The sequence below is a fragment of the Patagioenas fasciata genome, chromosome 3 (assembly GCF_037038585.1).
Source record: "Patagioenas fasciata isolate bPatFas1 chromosome 3, bPatFas1.hap1, whole genome shotgun sequence".
NCBI lineage: Eukaryota > Metazoa > Chordata > Aves > Columbiformes > Columbidae > Patagioenas > Patagioenas fasciata.
The window spans coordinates 87,397,048-87,411,366 of record NC_092522.1 but is presented as its reverse complement, the minus strand read 5'-3'; the positions used below and the strand labels follow the sequence as shown (position 1 = coordinate 87,411,366).

At 41.8% G+C, this 14,319-nt stretch overlaps 1 protein-coding gene across 3 annotated transcripts in view; it reads right to left on the bottom strand.

Moving 5' to 3' along the window:
• Window positions 1–239: 239 nt before the first annotated feature.
• Window positions 240–14,319, bottom strand: part of LOC136099833 (gamma-aminobutyric acid receptor subunit rho-2) — a 41,115-nt gene continuing 27,035 nt past the window's right edge. The window contains exons 5-9 of one of the 3 annotated variants that reach the window (XM_065834437.2): window positions 13,124–13,206; window positions 10,740–10,880; window positions 10,343–10,495; window positions 8,114–8,310; window positions 240–4,402 (exon numbers count right to left, since the gene is read on the bottom strand). In XM_065834437.2, the coding sequence (XP_065690509.2) occupies window positions 4,094–4,402; window positions 8,114–8,310; window positions 10,343–10,495; window positions 10,740–10,880; window positions 13,124–13,206 (883 nt within the window). In that variant the 3' untranslated portion in view covers window positions 240–4,093. The other 2 variants (XM_071806777.1, XM_071806776.1) reach the window with 2 other exon arrangements.

The following is a 14,319-nucleotide window of genomic DNA, read 5'->3' as shown; positions in this document are numbered from 1 at the left end:
GCTTATAGCTGTAATTAACAGCTCAGTTTTTCCAAGGAGCTTTGCATACTTCAAAGTACTTGCATCCTTCCACTACCTTTCTTCCGTCTTTTGAGATGTGTTTTACTTAAAATCAATTACAAATGAGGTGTTTATTCAAATCCTTTACCACTGGGCATTAGCTCATAGGTATCAGAGCTCCAAACAGAACTTAAATCACATTTTAAGGTTCATACCATGAAATTAATTTTTTCCACCCGTTTCATCTCTTAGTTTATTATCAAGTTTGATTACAGTGAGCAGCACAGTGGAATGTACCCATTGTGCAATGAGTTTAGCATCAGCCTTTCTTGCAAAATTCTCAACACTTGCTTTTTCAGAAGGAAAATATGAGAGAACCCATAATTTTGATTTATGGAATAATTTTCCAATACCTCATTTCTTTGCCCTTGACTGTCAATAAGAGACTTTTTTTCAATTCAACATAGTAAGTTTTCTGGGCATAATAAATAGCAATTTACATACAATATATTACAATTTCACAAATGTACACTATTTAACATAGGTACATGTCCCATTGTCTTCCTTTCTTGTATGCTACCATCACATGCATTATACATGTGTGTACATATATAGAGAGAGTTACTTTCTTTTAAAGACATGATTTGGTTAGAAGTGAGTAAAAGTACAATGGAGCCAGAGGCAGATTGAGCAGGGCCAGCATCTCGTCTCTTTGCAATTGGACCAGGTTATTCAGAGAAGGCATATTCATCAGCAGGCTTCATTTGCCCAAATCCCTTATGCATTTCTGGAAATCCTGTCCTTCCATAGCTTAATGGTCCTGATGTTCAGTGCTTCACAGGATCGAGCTGTATCCATCAAACAATATTGAGACCCCAGCTTCAGGCACTATTCCTCGAAACATTGGTTGGATCTTGTAACTAGAAGTTAGTGCTTGTGAAGTCTCTTGTAAACCAGAGGAGATGAAAGGCGAAACACGTGCTCGTGACCACACTTCAAATATCTTCTCTAGCTTCATGCCTATTCATTCTCCTCTTAACAAGCAGAAAACTACAATTCACATGGTGCCTGAAGGAGATGTCTTAGTTTTATTTGCATCTACACTTTTCATCTATTTTTTTTAATGAATAATAAATTTAAGTGGTGCCCAAGATAGATTCGTTTTGTCCTTTAGTGGAGAAATGCCCTTGTAGATGGTTTTATAGGTTGTACCGTTGTGTCTGGTAGAAACAGACGTCGATGTCCATCAGTTATGTACACATGCATATAAAATAACAGTAAGGTAGGCTCTCCAAAAGATGTTTATTAGCTATCATTTAAACTACTGGCATCACTAGTACAAAGACAATAGGATCTAAAGGACTGTCTCTGTTGCCTGATAACTTCTAAGGAACAGGAGAGGTAATAGAAACAAATGGCAAAGTAAAGCACTAGGGCATGTTCATTTTTTCTGTGCCAGGAGGCATTATTTATTGACAATGTTCACTTTTTGGCTGTTTGGCTACATTTATTGCTGGTTTAATATCATAATGTGGGAGTATTATCTGGCTTAATATCATTATGAGGTGGGGGAACTACCCACTTTCTTCCAGCTGGACTGATTCGGAGGACACATTTGAAGAACTCACCGGTATCTAAGACAAAACGTTTGGATTGCCACTGGGCGACCAGCTCAGAAATCATAACCATGCCCCGCACGCATGCCAGTTAAACAAGTTAAGCCCCTCGGAACCTCATGAGGTAGGTAAATGTTATTGCTCCCCACTTTCCAGATGGAAGGACACGAGGCACTGAGAGGTTAAGTGGCACGTGCCGCAGGTACCACAGAAAGACTGGCAAAATGGGGGGCACGGGAACCAAATTTCTTGCTCCCTCACCCCTGTCCCCAGCAAAGATCCCGTGGCTGCACTGCCCTGCTGCCAGCCACAGTGCTGGGGTCTTGCACTCACAACTGCTAATGCTGAAGAATGGACACTGTTACGTTCAGGCTTTAACCTCGCAAAAGATGAGTGGCATATTTCTTTAATATTTTTTTTTGCTCTTTATTGTAGTGATCTCCACCTGTAGATGTGTGATGTATCCAGGTTTCACCTCCAACAAGAACCATGTGTCGTAAATGCACTGACCAGGTAGCTCAGGAGAGAAGTGGCAGGCTGGGACACAGGGCAACCCTTCCTTTCAAATGCTGTTCTTCCATGGCTCCTCTTCTCATCAGTAAGTTCAGGGCTGTATTTTCTCAGTTGTATGACCACACAGAACCCCATTAATGTCAGCTATTAACACAGCTGATGAAAGGGGAACACAGTCATTAATTTTAGTTTCATCAGTTTTCTTTCCAGAAAATCAGTGTGACCATCAGTGTGACTTAGCAATATCTGAGACACGAGAAAAACTCTGGGAATTGTTGGCAGCCTGGAATTGACAGTCCCCTGCCATCTTCTATATCCCTTGAGATTTTAGATATAAGAATCACTTCTATGGTAAGCCGAAAATTTCACACAACAACAAATGTTTACAGTTTTGTTAGTATTTGTGTTTGCTTTTCCTTTATTCATGTGGTTTATCTGAATCTTCATGGCCCAACCCTAGTGAGATGTATAACTTAGTCTTATCATTGAGTCAGCTTGTAACCTCAGTTATGGGTCTCCATGTTTCAGGCTCTGCCCACCCTGCTGAGTTTCAGCGTGGTAACCAAACGTTTTGATGAACATAATCCCCTCCACAGCCCCAAAGTCATGGTGTTTTCTAACAATACAGAGTGCACAAACCTGGCCATCATTGTCTCCCTGCTACCACATTTCTATATTTGATTTTTGCTGTCAGCATTGTTATCAAAGGAAGGGAGATGTCGTGGGATGAAAACTGAAATGCCAAGCACAGAGGCTTGTTACAATGCTCTCCAGCAGCTTTAAGGAGCCAAGAGCCAGCTGGGGTCTCATTGAATCCTACAGTATTATTCTTGGCCATTTAATCTCTGACAGGTCCATGTTTCTGCAGAGAGAGGATCTGGCAAGCATCTCTGCCTCTAGATCCAAAATGCCTGAAAAGAAGGACAATATGTTGATTGAGAGAGGCATATTGAGATATTCAGTTTCTCTGTGGACTGCATTTTCCTCACAGGAGTGAGGAAAATATTTGAAAGCCACCAGTGCTGCCCTCAACACTGTTTTCTGCTCCTGGAGAGAGAAAGTGATGGTCCAAGAGATGATGCCCATTCACCATGTGCTGACTGTACTTGCTACACACTGTCTTCCCCTCTCATTTCAGAGGGCAGGTGCTATGTATCATATTCTGTGCTCAAGTTATATGGAGAACACATGCCTAAACTTCCCTGTTTTCATTACTCATGTACCCTGGGAGCCATCTGCTGTCAGTCTGTGAGCTTCTTTGCTCTGCTTCGTCACCACTCCTTACTTCTAATCTGGAAAAAAATGACCACTGACTCAAACATACCGCCTGCACTCTGTAACCAGCCCTGTTAGTCCTGGCCAGTCAACTGTCCTACTGGTATTGATGAAGGTCCTATCCAGAGAGAGCAGCCTTTGAACCCTAAAAGGAAATCTTGTTCATAAACCAATGGAAAGAAATATGATGCTCATACACCAAAGAAAAAAAATAAAAGGATTTGCTCAGAAACAGAAATTTTGAAAAGGAAAGGCCTCATTCAATTCACTTGCACAAGATGCACGGTCCAGACCCCATTTTGCAAGCTGCATTTGTCTGATGCTTCAGGACAGCCTATGTCTCTGGTTGTCCATTGCACAGCAGGCACCAACAGCGCTGCTGGTCCCACAGGAACGTACAGCACCTTTTGGGCAAATGGTGAGCACATATTTTCAAGTATGAGAAATTACATGTGTCATAAAGCAAACAGGAGCTGGAGTGTGAGTTGGAAAGCAACCAGCAGAGCAGGTTCCTCCATGATGCCTGTGCACGGAATTGCTCACTGGAGGATGTGTCCTCCCCTTTGCCCTCCAAAGGAGCAATAAAATAATCAGTTTTCTGGCTTTGCATCCAGATTAGACTGAAAAAGAACCAACAAAAGAGAGATTTGTAAATATCTTCTGCTTCAGTCACTGCTGTGCCAGCATGCTTAGCTAAAGACAGACCAATATATCAAATTAAAAAATATATAGGTGCCAGGAAATATTAATCTTGAGTATTTATCAATTGCATGAGTGTTCTGCATGATGCGCAAGCCCACATGGCCCTTCAGGCCTCTCTTCCTTGATGAATTAGATTCATTGCTCATAGCCAAGTGCACAACCATCTTTTCTTGTTTTTCTTCCTCTGGGACCATCTGGTTTCTTGTATATCCTGCCAGGCTGTTGGCATCAGATTCACTGTAGTTTCCATCCAGCATCATAGTTTTTGAATGAGGTATTCCACACGTGCATGGAAACTAGGAACATAAACAAGAAATATCGCTGAACACTGGAAGAACACATTAGCAACACAAATTGTGCCTTTCTATTAACAGACAGCTTGCAAACTGTTGAGCTTGACATTCTAGCTGAGATACCATAAGTTTCTCTTTGAACAAAAATGTCTTTTTCTTGTGTTCCAAAACGAAGAAACATGGTTTAGCTACACTGCTTGGACAAGCAGCTTCAGAAAAGATTAGAAAAGTGCTTTAGTAGACATAAAAACTAACAAAAATGTTTTCTTAGCTAGCTCTATTCAGACTTGTTGCCTCGAGGTTCCTTATTTTGCAGTCTTTGTGTTTACAAATATTCAAGGACAAGATGCAGTTTTATCTGTGGAAATGGCTTATCCAGTACGTGTTATGGGGAAAAAATGGCTAAGTTCTGGTTTCATAGATACACATGTTTTCTTTGTAAATCTGATTTTAAACCAAGGAGAGGATCAGTTAAAAGCCTAATGTAAAATCCCAGCTCTGTTGGAAGTTGATGTCAAAACTTCCATTGGCTTCAGCAGCACGAGCATGCATCCCGTAAGTCTAAAAAAGCCAGTTACTACAGGTAGAATTTTGAATAGCAAATAGTGTCTTCTGCCGTTTAAAATCTGCAGGTTTTCTGTCTCAGCCATATGGATTATGTATTTTTATGTAATGAAAATGGACTCCAAAACCTTTCTGCTACAAGTTCCTGCCTCTGATTCCCCACAGACTGCTTTCTGTACACAATAGCGCTTTACCCTCCATTCCCTCCTCCAGCAGCTTTGGTGTGTGGGTTTTCCAGTGACTTGTTTTCAAGGAAAAGTTCCACTAAAATAATTCAGTATATATACACTGAAATGGATATATCCTGGGAAAAAAAGTACATACAAATGTACATATGCCTGAATATGTAATATTCATAATGCCATTGGAAAACTCTGCACTCAAGGTTTTTTCTTCAAATTATTTAACCAAAAGATCACACTGCTTATTGAAAACCTTAAAACCAATTTAGGAATTGTTTTCTTTGTTCTAGTCATAACCAAATGATGTGGTATCAGCAGATTGTGTACAGAAAAACTTGGCAAGTTTTGTAGCTCATTTGCTCTACTTGTTAATTGTTAGACCCATCAATTCAGGAATTTTTTGGAGCACTCCATGGATATAGCTGAACATCAGTGGGGTGTTAAGACACACAACCCCCTCCACAAAACAAAACTAAAAAATGAACACCACCCCACTCCCCATTTCCCCCAAACACACACACACAAAGAGAGAATAATTACACTAGGCTCTTTATCATCAACTGATGACAGATCCAGGAGATGGTGGGTGGGTGGAAGTGAAAGCAGTTAACAGCAATAAAGTAATTGCTGCAGGGCTCAGCAGAGAAACGAATTCTGCAGACTTACTCTTAGCCCCCAAGTCAAATTACAATTCTCCTGGCTTTGTGTACATGTGATAACAGTCACTCCTATGGACAAGTGAGCCTAATGTACTAGAAACCTACCTCCATGGAGTCCTAAATTACGTCCGTGTTCACACAGGCACATACATGTGTAAGTATGCTATGTAATTTCACCCTGCAACAATTTTAGTCTACACTAATAAATTAAATACAGTCAAAGAGCATCCTTGGGCATGGGAGCTCAGCTGACAATATACACTATTACAGTGTCAGAAATGTCTCTGGCCTGAATTTTGTCCAGGCCAACAAGCACCAAAAGTTCTCATGTATGGTTTGAAAATTAGCATGGGCCACGGACGATTTGCCGCAGGCAGTTCACAGCAACTAGTCCAATTTTGAGGGAAATACGGTTTAGTTTTAGATACTCTGTGTCCAACAGCCTTGGTTTCAGGCACATTTAATTTCTTAATGTACACATAGCATAGAGCTCTTTTCTGGGAAACCTAACTTATTCATATTTTATTCTTTAGATCTTTCACAGAGGAACAACGTCAGCAGGCAAGATCTAAGTTTACCATGAGGAAAGTCTCTTCTGCGTCTTCAAGACCACTCACCTACATTTTGCCACAATCCCCTCAAGTAATGCTGCTTATTATCTCTGTTCCTGTTATTGCTGTTGAGCATTGGTAGTGTCATGTGCTGAAGAGTGGATAGAATATTTTACCTTGTGTGGTAAAAAGGCATTTGCTGAATACAGAATTCAACGCACAAGACTTGATAAAGGGCAGATTTGTGATATAAATAACAAGCTATACCCCCACTGGATGTGGGAAAACTTTCCTGAAAACTTAGCAAAACAGTAACAAACCCTCTGGAGTTCGTTTCCTCCCTCTGACACAGGAGAGTTTTCTTGCTATTACAAAAAGACAGGTTTATTCTAGGCAAGTTGAACCTAGAAAGGATGATTTTTGTTATTTCCTTAGCATTGCCAAGATGCGCAGGGTTTATACAAACACTGCCTTCTTTGGACATGGGGAGTCTGAGCAGGGCTGGCTAAAAGGTCACAGATCACTGGTCATGCACAGCAAGTAATACACGCTTGACTCGCCGTGCTTGCACAGAGCATCTCTACCTTGTGTTGCAGAGAACTGCTGGGTCCTGGGTGGGGACTTGATAAATCCAGATACCCAGGGCCTGTTCTAGCAGCTTTCCAGAATGACCCTATCTCTGAGAAGGCCTTGGAGAGAAGTAAAATTTTGTCACAAAGGTCTGTTGAACTTATTCCAATTGCTTTTTAAAATGCACCTGACTACATTTCTGAAGAGAGGTCAATTAGGAAAGGTATTGGGAAGTAACAGGAAAAAGTGTAAGGGGAATAGAAGGACATGCAAAGTCAATGGAGTAGTTCAGAGAGGGAAATGTCACAGCCAAATCATAAGAAAGACTATGTCGGCATTGGCTGAAAGGCTGATACAAATTTCTCCAGAAGTCAAAGGCAGTAGGTGACCAATGTTACCTGTGAAATAATGTTGGGAGTTCTTAACGGGAAGAAAGAAGTTGTAAAACATGGTGATGTTCTGGGTATGTTTAGGACTGAAAAAATTTGGTCCCAAGACTTAGTCTTCAAAAGGTAATGGTGGTTTGTTTAATGACAAAAAAGAAGACATCACAGGTCTGTAGGATAATTCAGGTTGGAAGGGAGCTCAGGAGGTCTCTAATCCTGTCTCCTGCTCACAGCAGGGCCAGGCTGCTCAGGGATGTTTCTGGTGAGGTCTTGAAAACCTGCAAGGATGCATGATGGATAAGACCCTTCATAGCATATTAAAATGTACAAGTGCAAACTTGGCTGATTGTTATTTGCACTTGGTAATAGGGACAACTCCAGTATCACATCCATTGAATCCAGCTTCCGGAATAAAGCTGACTGTAGAGAGGGAAAAATGAATTTGATCCACATAACACCTTTAGTTTAAAAATGTTGTGATTGTGGCAGCTGCAGTGACGTATCTGATTTGATACCTTCTCCTCTTGTCATGCTCACACAGTCCAGGGTTGCAGACTTCCCCAGTTCAGATCACACTCTCCCCCTCTCTGCTGTTTCCACGAAGACCCATGAGACCAACTCCTGTTTTTCTGGGGTTGGCAAGTGAAGCAGTCTAAATAGATCAAATTATACTCACATGGATGTCAGCATTTTCCTATTAATAGACACAAACCAGTCAATATAAAGACCACATCAGCTGAATTTTTTTTTTTAAAAAAAAAGGGGGGAACAAATGGATGAACAAACCAAAAGTTTTTCTCACCCTCTCCCGGAGTTTCCTCTCCTTTCGCTCTTGCACCGTAGTCAGGTAATTCACTGCTGCGTATTCCAACACTGAGAGGAAGACGAACACAAAACTGACCCACAGGTAAATGTCCACTGCTTTGATGTAGGAAACACGTGGCATGGAGGCGTTCACCCCAGTGATGATGGTGGACATGGTCAGCACAGTCGTTATCCCTAGCAAGAACCAAGAGAAATGAATGTTATTGACTGATACAGTAAGGCTTTTGTGTCAAGAAAAACAGAAATTACGCTCTGCATGATACTCTAAAAGATGTTGGGTATAAATTTGTGATGTGTATCTCCTGACAACGCAGAACTGTTCCGCTGCCTGCACTTCTGTAAGCATGATCGATTTAGATTTGAGGGGCAACAGAGCAGACATAGTTTTGCTAGGACCAGCATTTAACTCCCACCATAACCTCTAGGGTTTTAACACAGCTCTTAGAGCCAGGCCTGCTAAGCTCAGTGGTGACAAGGTCTCCTGTGCTCTAGCTGTATCCATCTGTGCTACAGGCGCTGCCAGAAAGCAACCGAGTATTGACTTTTGATCGCAGCGAAAGGGGATTTGATTTAAATGACTGATCTTACAAGGGAGCTGCAATAATGATAAAATGTTTTGCATGAAACAATGCAAAAGAAAGGCTTTACGCTTTTACCTCTAGGAATGTCATCTACAGTTCAGGCGGTGGGAATCAAAATCTTTGAGCAACCATTAAATTATATATATAGATCTGTGTATGTGTTTATGAACAGATATGAATGTATTTAAGTTTATATATGTGTGTGAATATGCATATGCATATGCACATGCACATGCACATATATATATATATAGAGAGAGAGAGAGAGAGACAGATATAGATAAAATCCTGAAAAATAGTATAGACTGTGTTTGGATGGTAACGGAGAGAAAAATATTTACAAGTTCCCAAAAACACTTAAATAAAGAAAACAGAGCCAAAAAGCATTCATAGCTAGTTCAGCCATTTCAAAACAGTGACCACTGTAAACACAGCTACTGCCATTCACTTTTCATCAGGATCTATTTTTTTTTTTATTACCCACTGAACACACTTATTTCAGTGGAGCAGACTCTCAACTGCCTCCTCTGTTTGCTTCAGTGCATAGCTCTCTAAGTGATACAGACTTTTGAAGCCAAAATACTGGTTTTACGCTTTTAATATGAGAACTCTTAACATTCAGAGATTCTTCCTATTACATTTTTGCCTTCCGCTGACCTATGCATAGAGTGATAAACAGCTGAAAGAGTTTGCTCCAGTCCTGACATAAACAAAGCTCCTCCTGATGGGTTTTAGATGTCCGGAGAGGCAGGCTGGTGTGTGCAGGATTTTCAAGCAGTTCCTTCTTTGCTTTCACACTTCCTCAAATGAGAGACCCCAGAAATGTTGGACTCTCAGTGCAAGTCCTTCTCCTGGGGAGAGGAGAAGCCCAGCCTCCACCTCACCTCAAAGCTGGTGGCCTCTCATCATCCCCAGCTCTGCAGATGTGAGGGGGAAGCCATGTCCCCTTCACAGCTCCACTGTTGTCTGTGCCCTGAGTGTTCCCAGGGGCACATCAGGTGGAGGGACACCTAAGTCTGTGGTTGCTGATAGAACTATAGACCTTGCTGCCTTTCCCAACTTTGTGAAGATGTGCCATACCAGCACTCTCCAGGCAGCCTAGAGAATGCCACTGGCCATGACACCAGTGCTGGCTGGTTGAGAAGACACATACCTGGGGCTGGGACACCCACTGTGGCAGTTGGGACATGGCAGGATCCTGCCCACAAAAGGCACTCATGAAACTTGCAGCATAAGACTTTACCTTCCTGTAAGTGCTTAAACTCCTGTGAAGCCCTATTCTCACCCATGGCAATGCATCTCAGAACTGCAGGACTGGACAACAGGGAAAAATCTTGATTCATTTACTCATAAATACTGAAACCTCTCTTCTCTGTCCAACTTCATTTTTAAAACAGTCCTTTCTGTCCTGAACTATATATAAATTAGAAGGGATGCTTAGCAATAAAGGACTTAAGGCAAACAGCAAGTTTTACATCTAATTAATCATCAGATAAAACAAGTATTTGCTTGTCCAATATCTTTAACGAGCAAAATGAGCAGTTCCCTTTCCTGCCAAAGGAACAGTTTTGCCTTTCCTGTTTGAAGATTTTCATGTAGTCACGGTATGTTGCAGTTGCTCTCACCCAAAGAGACTCTGGCAGGAACTGCTCGGCGATCGATCCAGAAGGACACCCAGGACAACATGACCATGAGGGTGGCAGGGAAGTAGGTTTGGAGCAAGAAGAAGAAGATGTGTCGGCGTAAAGTGAAGTTTATGTAGAGGCGATTGTACCAACCTTTGAGGGAGGAAGAAAGCCAGAATCAATGAGAACAGCCTGGATGGTAGGCACAGAGACACAAGATCTTGCTTTTGATTTTTTATTTCTAAAGAGTAGTGAAAAGAGAAACTGATCTTTCAAAACATGTATTGTCCAGATCGTAGAGACTACATTTTGTTGACATATAACCCCAAGAGCTCTCTCACAAGTAGTTAATACAGGATGAGCTTTAGCAATAGCATTAAATCAGAAAAGGCCATACCTGTGCTACTGTAGAAAGCCAGTCTCGATGTAGTGTGGAACTTCTGTATCAAAAACTGAGACAATGAAATTTTTTCATCAGTTTTCAGAGATTCATTCCCATTTTTCCAGTACAGCATCAAGTCTTCATCAGTGTAAGCATCTTAGGGAAAGAAAAAACATGATGTGATGTGACTTTACCTTGGAAGAGATGCAAAAGTTAATAGATCCAGACAAAACTAACAAATACAAAAGTTTCTTTGTTATGAAGTATCTCCACAACTAAGCTTGCTAAAAACAGTGAGTTAAAAAGATCTTGCCATATGCTATACCATGACAACAACAACAAATAATCCTGGTCATCCTGATTCAGGAAAACACATCCTCTTTTTACTCCACACTGATGAAATGACTGCTAGGATGATACTTTTCTGAGCATCACATATCAAAAATTTTAGACCTGTAATTGCAAACTGATAAGAATTACTCAGGAAATAGTCATGGGTAAAACACCTGAATTTAGAGGAAGGAGGAAACACAGACACCTCGGACTATCTTAGAATGATAAAAGCAAAAGGGACAGGTGTAATTTGAAGCAAAAGTCTAGAATCATTTGAACACTTTAAATGAAAAACTCCTCCAGTTCAAAAGGAGCAGAGTGGCACAGTGAGCACCATTGCATATGAGCTTGGAACACCAGTCATGCGAGAGACATATGAATAGCGGGTGTTTTTTCCAAGACTCATTTATACAGGAAAAAATAAAGTTGTGAGTACAAGGAATCTTATGCATACCTTTCCTGCCATATACGATTTGACACAAGTCAACCAATCTATTTCATAAATGTAACAGCCCAGGTGAGCCTCCTCTGAGCTCTGCCTGTTAGGTAGTGCAGCTATATGGTGGTGAAAAGTGTCCAGGTGACCCACTTAGTGGATAAAGGAAAGGCTGCAGATGTTGTCTACCTAGACCTTACTAAAGCTTTCGACACTGTTTCCCACAGCATTCGCCTGGAGAAACCGGCTGTTCATGGCTTGGATGGGCACACTCTTCACTGGGTAAACTGGCTAGATGGCCTGGCCCAAAGAGTTGTGACGAATGGAGTCAAATCCATTTGACGGCTAGTCATGAGACAACCAAAGATAGGACAAGGGGTAATGGGTTCAAATTGGAACACAAGAGGTTCCACTTAAATTTGAGAAGAAACTTCTTCTCAGTAAGGGTAACAGAACACTGGAACAGGCTGCCCAAGGGGGTTGTGGAGTCTCCTACTCTGGAGACATTCAAAACCCACCTGGACACATTCCTGTGTAACCTCATCTGGGTGTTCCTGCTTCAGCAGGGGGGTTGGACTAGATGATCTTTTGAGGTCTCTTCCAATCCCTAACATTCTGTGATTCTGTGATTTGGTGATGGGTGGTGTTCCCCAGGACTCAGTACTGGGGTCAGTTCTGTTTAATCTCTTTATCAATGATCTGGATGAGGGAATTGAGTGCACCCTTAGTAAGTTTGCAGAGGACACCAAGTTGGGTGGGAGAGTTGATCTGCTAGAGAGTAGGATGGTCATACAGAGGGATCTGGACCAGCTGGATTGTTGAGCTGAGGCCAATTGTATGAGGTTTAACAAGGCCAAGTGTCGGGTCTTGGGCTTGGGTCACAACAGCCCCAGGCAGCGCTACAGGCTCAGGGAAGAGTGGCTGGAAAGCTGTCTGGAGGAAAAGGACCTGGAGACATTGATCTACAGACGGCTGAACATGAGCCAGCAGTGTGCCCAGGTGCCCAGGAAGGCCAACAGCATCCTGGTTTGTGTCAGGAATAGTGTGGCCAGCAGGACTAGGGCAGCAATCATCCTCTTGTACTCAGCACTAGTGAGGCTACCCCTTGAATCCTGTGTTCAGTTTTGGGCCCTCACTACAAGAAAGACATTGAGGTGCTGGAGAGAGTTCAGAAAAGATCAATGAAGGGGCCTGGAGCACAAGCCTGATGAGGAGCGGCTGAGGGAACTGGAGTTGTCTAGTTTCAAGAAAAGCGAGGTGAGGGGAGACCTTATCGCTGTCTACAGCTACCTGAAAGGAGGTTGTAGCAAGGTGGCTGTTAGTCTCTTCTCCCAAGTAACAAGTGATAGGACAAGAGGAAACAGCATCAAGTTGCGCCAGGTGAGGTTTAGATTGGATATTAGGGAACATTTCTTCATGGAAAGGGTTGTCAGACATTGGAACAGGCTGCCCAGGGAAGTGGTGGAGTCACCATCCCTGGAGGTGTTTAAAAGACATGTAGGTATGGTGCATAGGGACATGGTTTAGTGGTGGACTTGGCACTGCTGGGTAATGTTTGGACTTGATGGTGTTAAGGTCATGTGCAGCCAGCCATGAAGCATGTCTAGCTAGAAACACAGATACAACATACAGCTTTCCAGCTCCAGAGAACATGTTTGAGAGTCCAGGGGGAAGCGGCTGAAGTCCATGTTACACATTGCTGTCACTGTGATCCTAGAAGTGAAAAATAAGAAATGTTTCTATTGGGAGCAATGAAGGGAGAATGTTAACACAGATAAATCATTCTGCAGGTTTAGAGGCAGCAGTTATGCATAACATTAGCATAAAACTCCCAGGAAAATGCCTACCAATTTTCCAAGTCCAAGTGAGAGGCATTATACCCAGACACTCCAAAAGAAGATGTCATTTCAATATCTATAGGAAACTAAAGTACTATTTCGAACATTACAGTAATACTAATGTCAGAACAGATACTTCCGCCTTGTGTTATATCCAAGTATTTCCCTACAAGACAACAACATAAAATAATTTCACCATTTACATGTGAAGGTTGCCTTATGTCCAGTTTGATTAAGGTTTCCTCATTTTCCCCACATCTCAGTTTCCTCTACAGTTACTCCAACAATAACCCAAGCTTAAAGAACATGACCAACCTTATTGCAAATCAGCAAACTCCTCCAGTATACACATTATTAAGGAAAAAGCAGTTTCTTTCAGTCCTTAATCAAATCCTTTAAATCTGGAAGGTGTATTTCTGGGACACGGGGTATATAATGGGTGAAGCTGTGTTTCAACGAGTGATATTTGCCTCTGTTAAGTTCATGTCTGTGCTAAAGAGCTGCAGCAATCACGGCTCCCCTTTTTAAATGAGTCCAGTTGTGCACAACATTATGTAACAAGTCTTCCAGTGGGTCACTGAATTTTCTCTTGCGGACAGATTGCAGTGGAGCTCCCGATTTAGCAGGGGAAAATCATCTGTGAGTCATCATTTCAGAGGCCGACTTACGTTCACCGTGACCATTTTCTAGATTTATTCCAGATGTTAATAAAGAACTTTTCTTCTGTTCAAGGGATTGTGATTCAAATCCTACTCTGACCTACACACTTATCATCCCTGAAAAACACACGCTGTTCATTTTTACTATAAAAATAGAGCAGAATTTTGCCATATGAGCTAAATGTAAAGAAGCTTTTTGGGGATGTGCTCCGGAAGGTATATCACAGCAATGACCTCCCATAGCTCTGTGTAGCATTTAGACATTGCATAATTCAGTCTCATTACAACGTACTATTTTCTTTCCTAGAGGTCACCTAAACTGTGACACA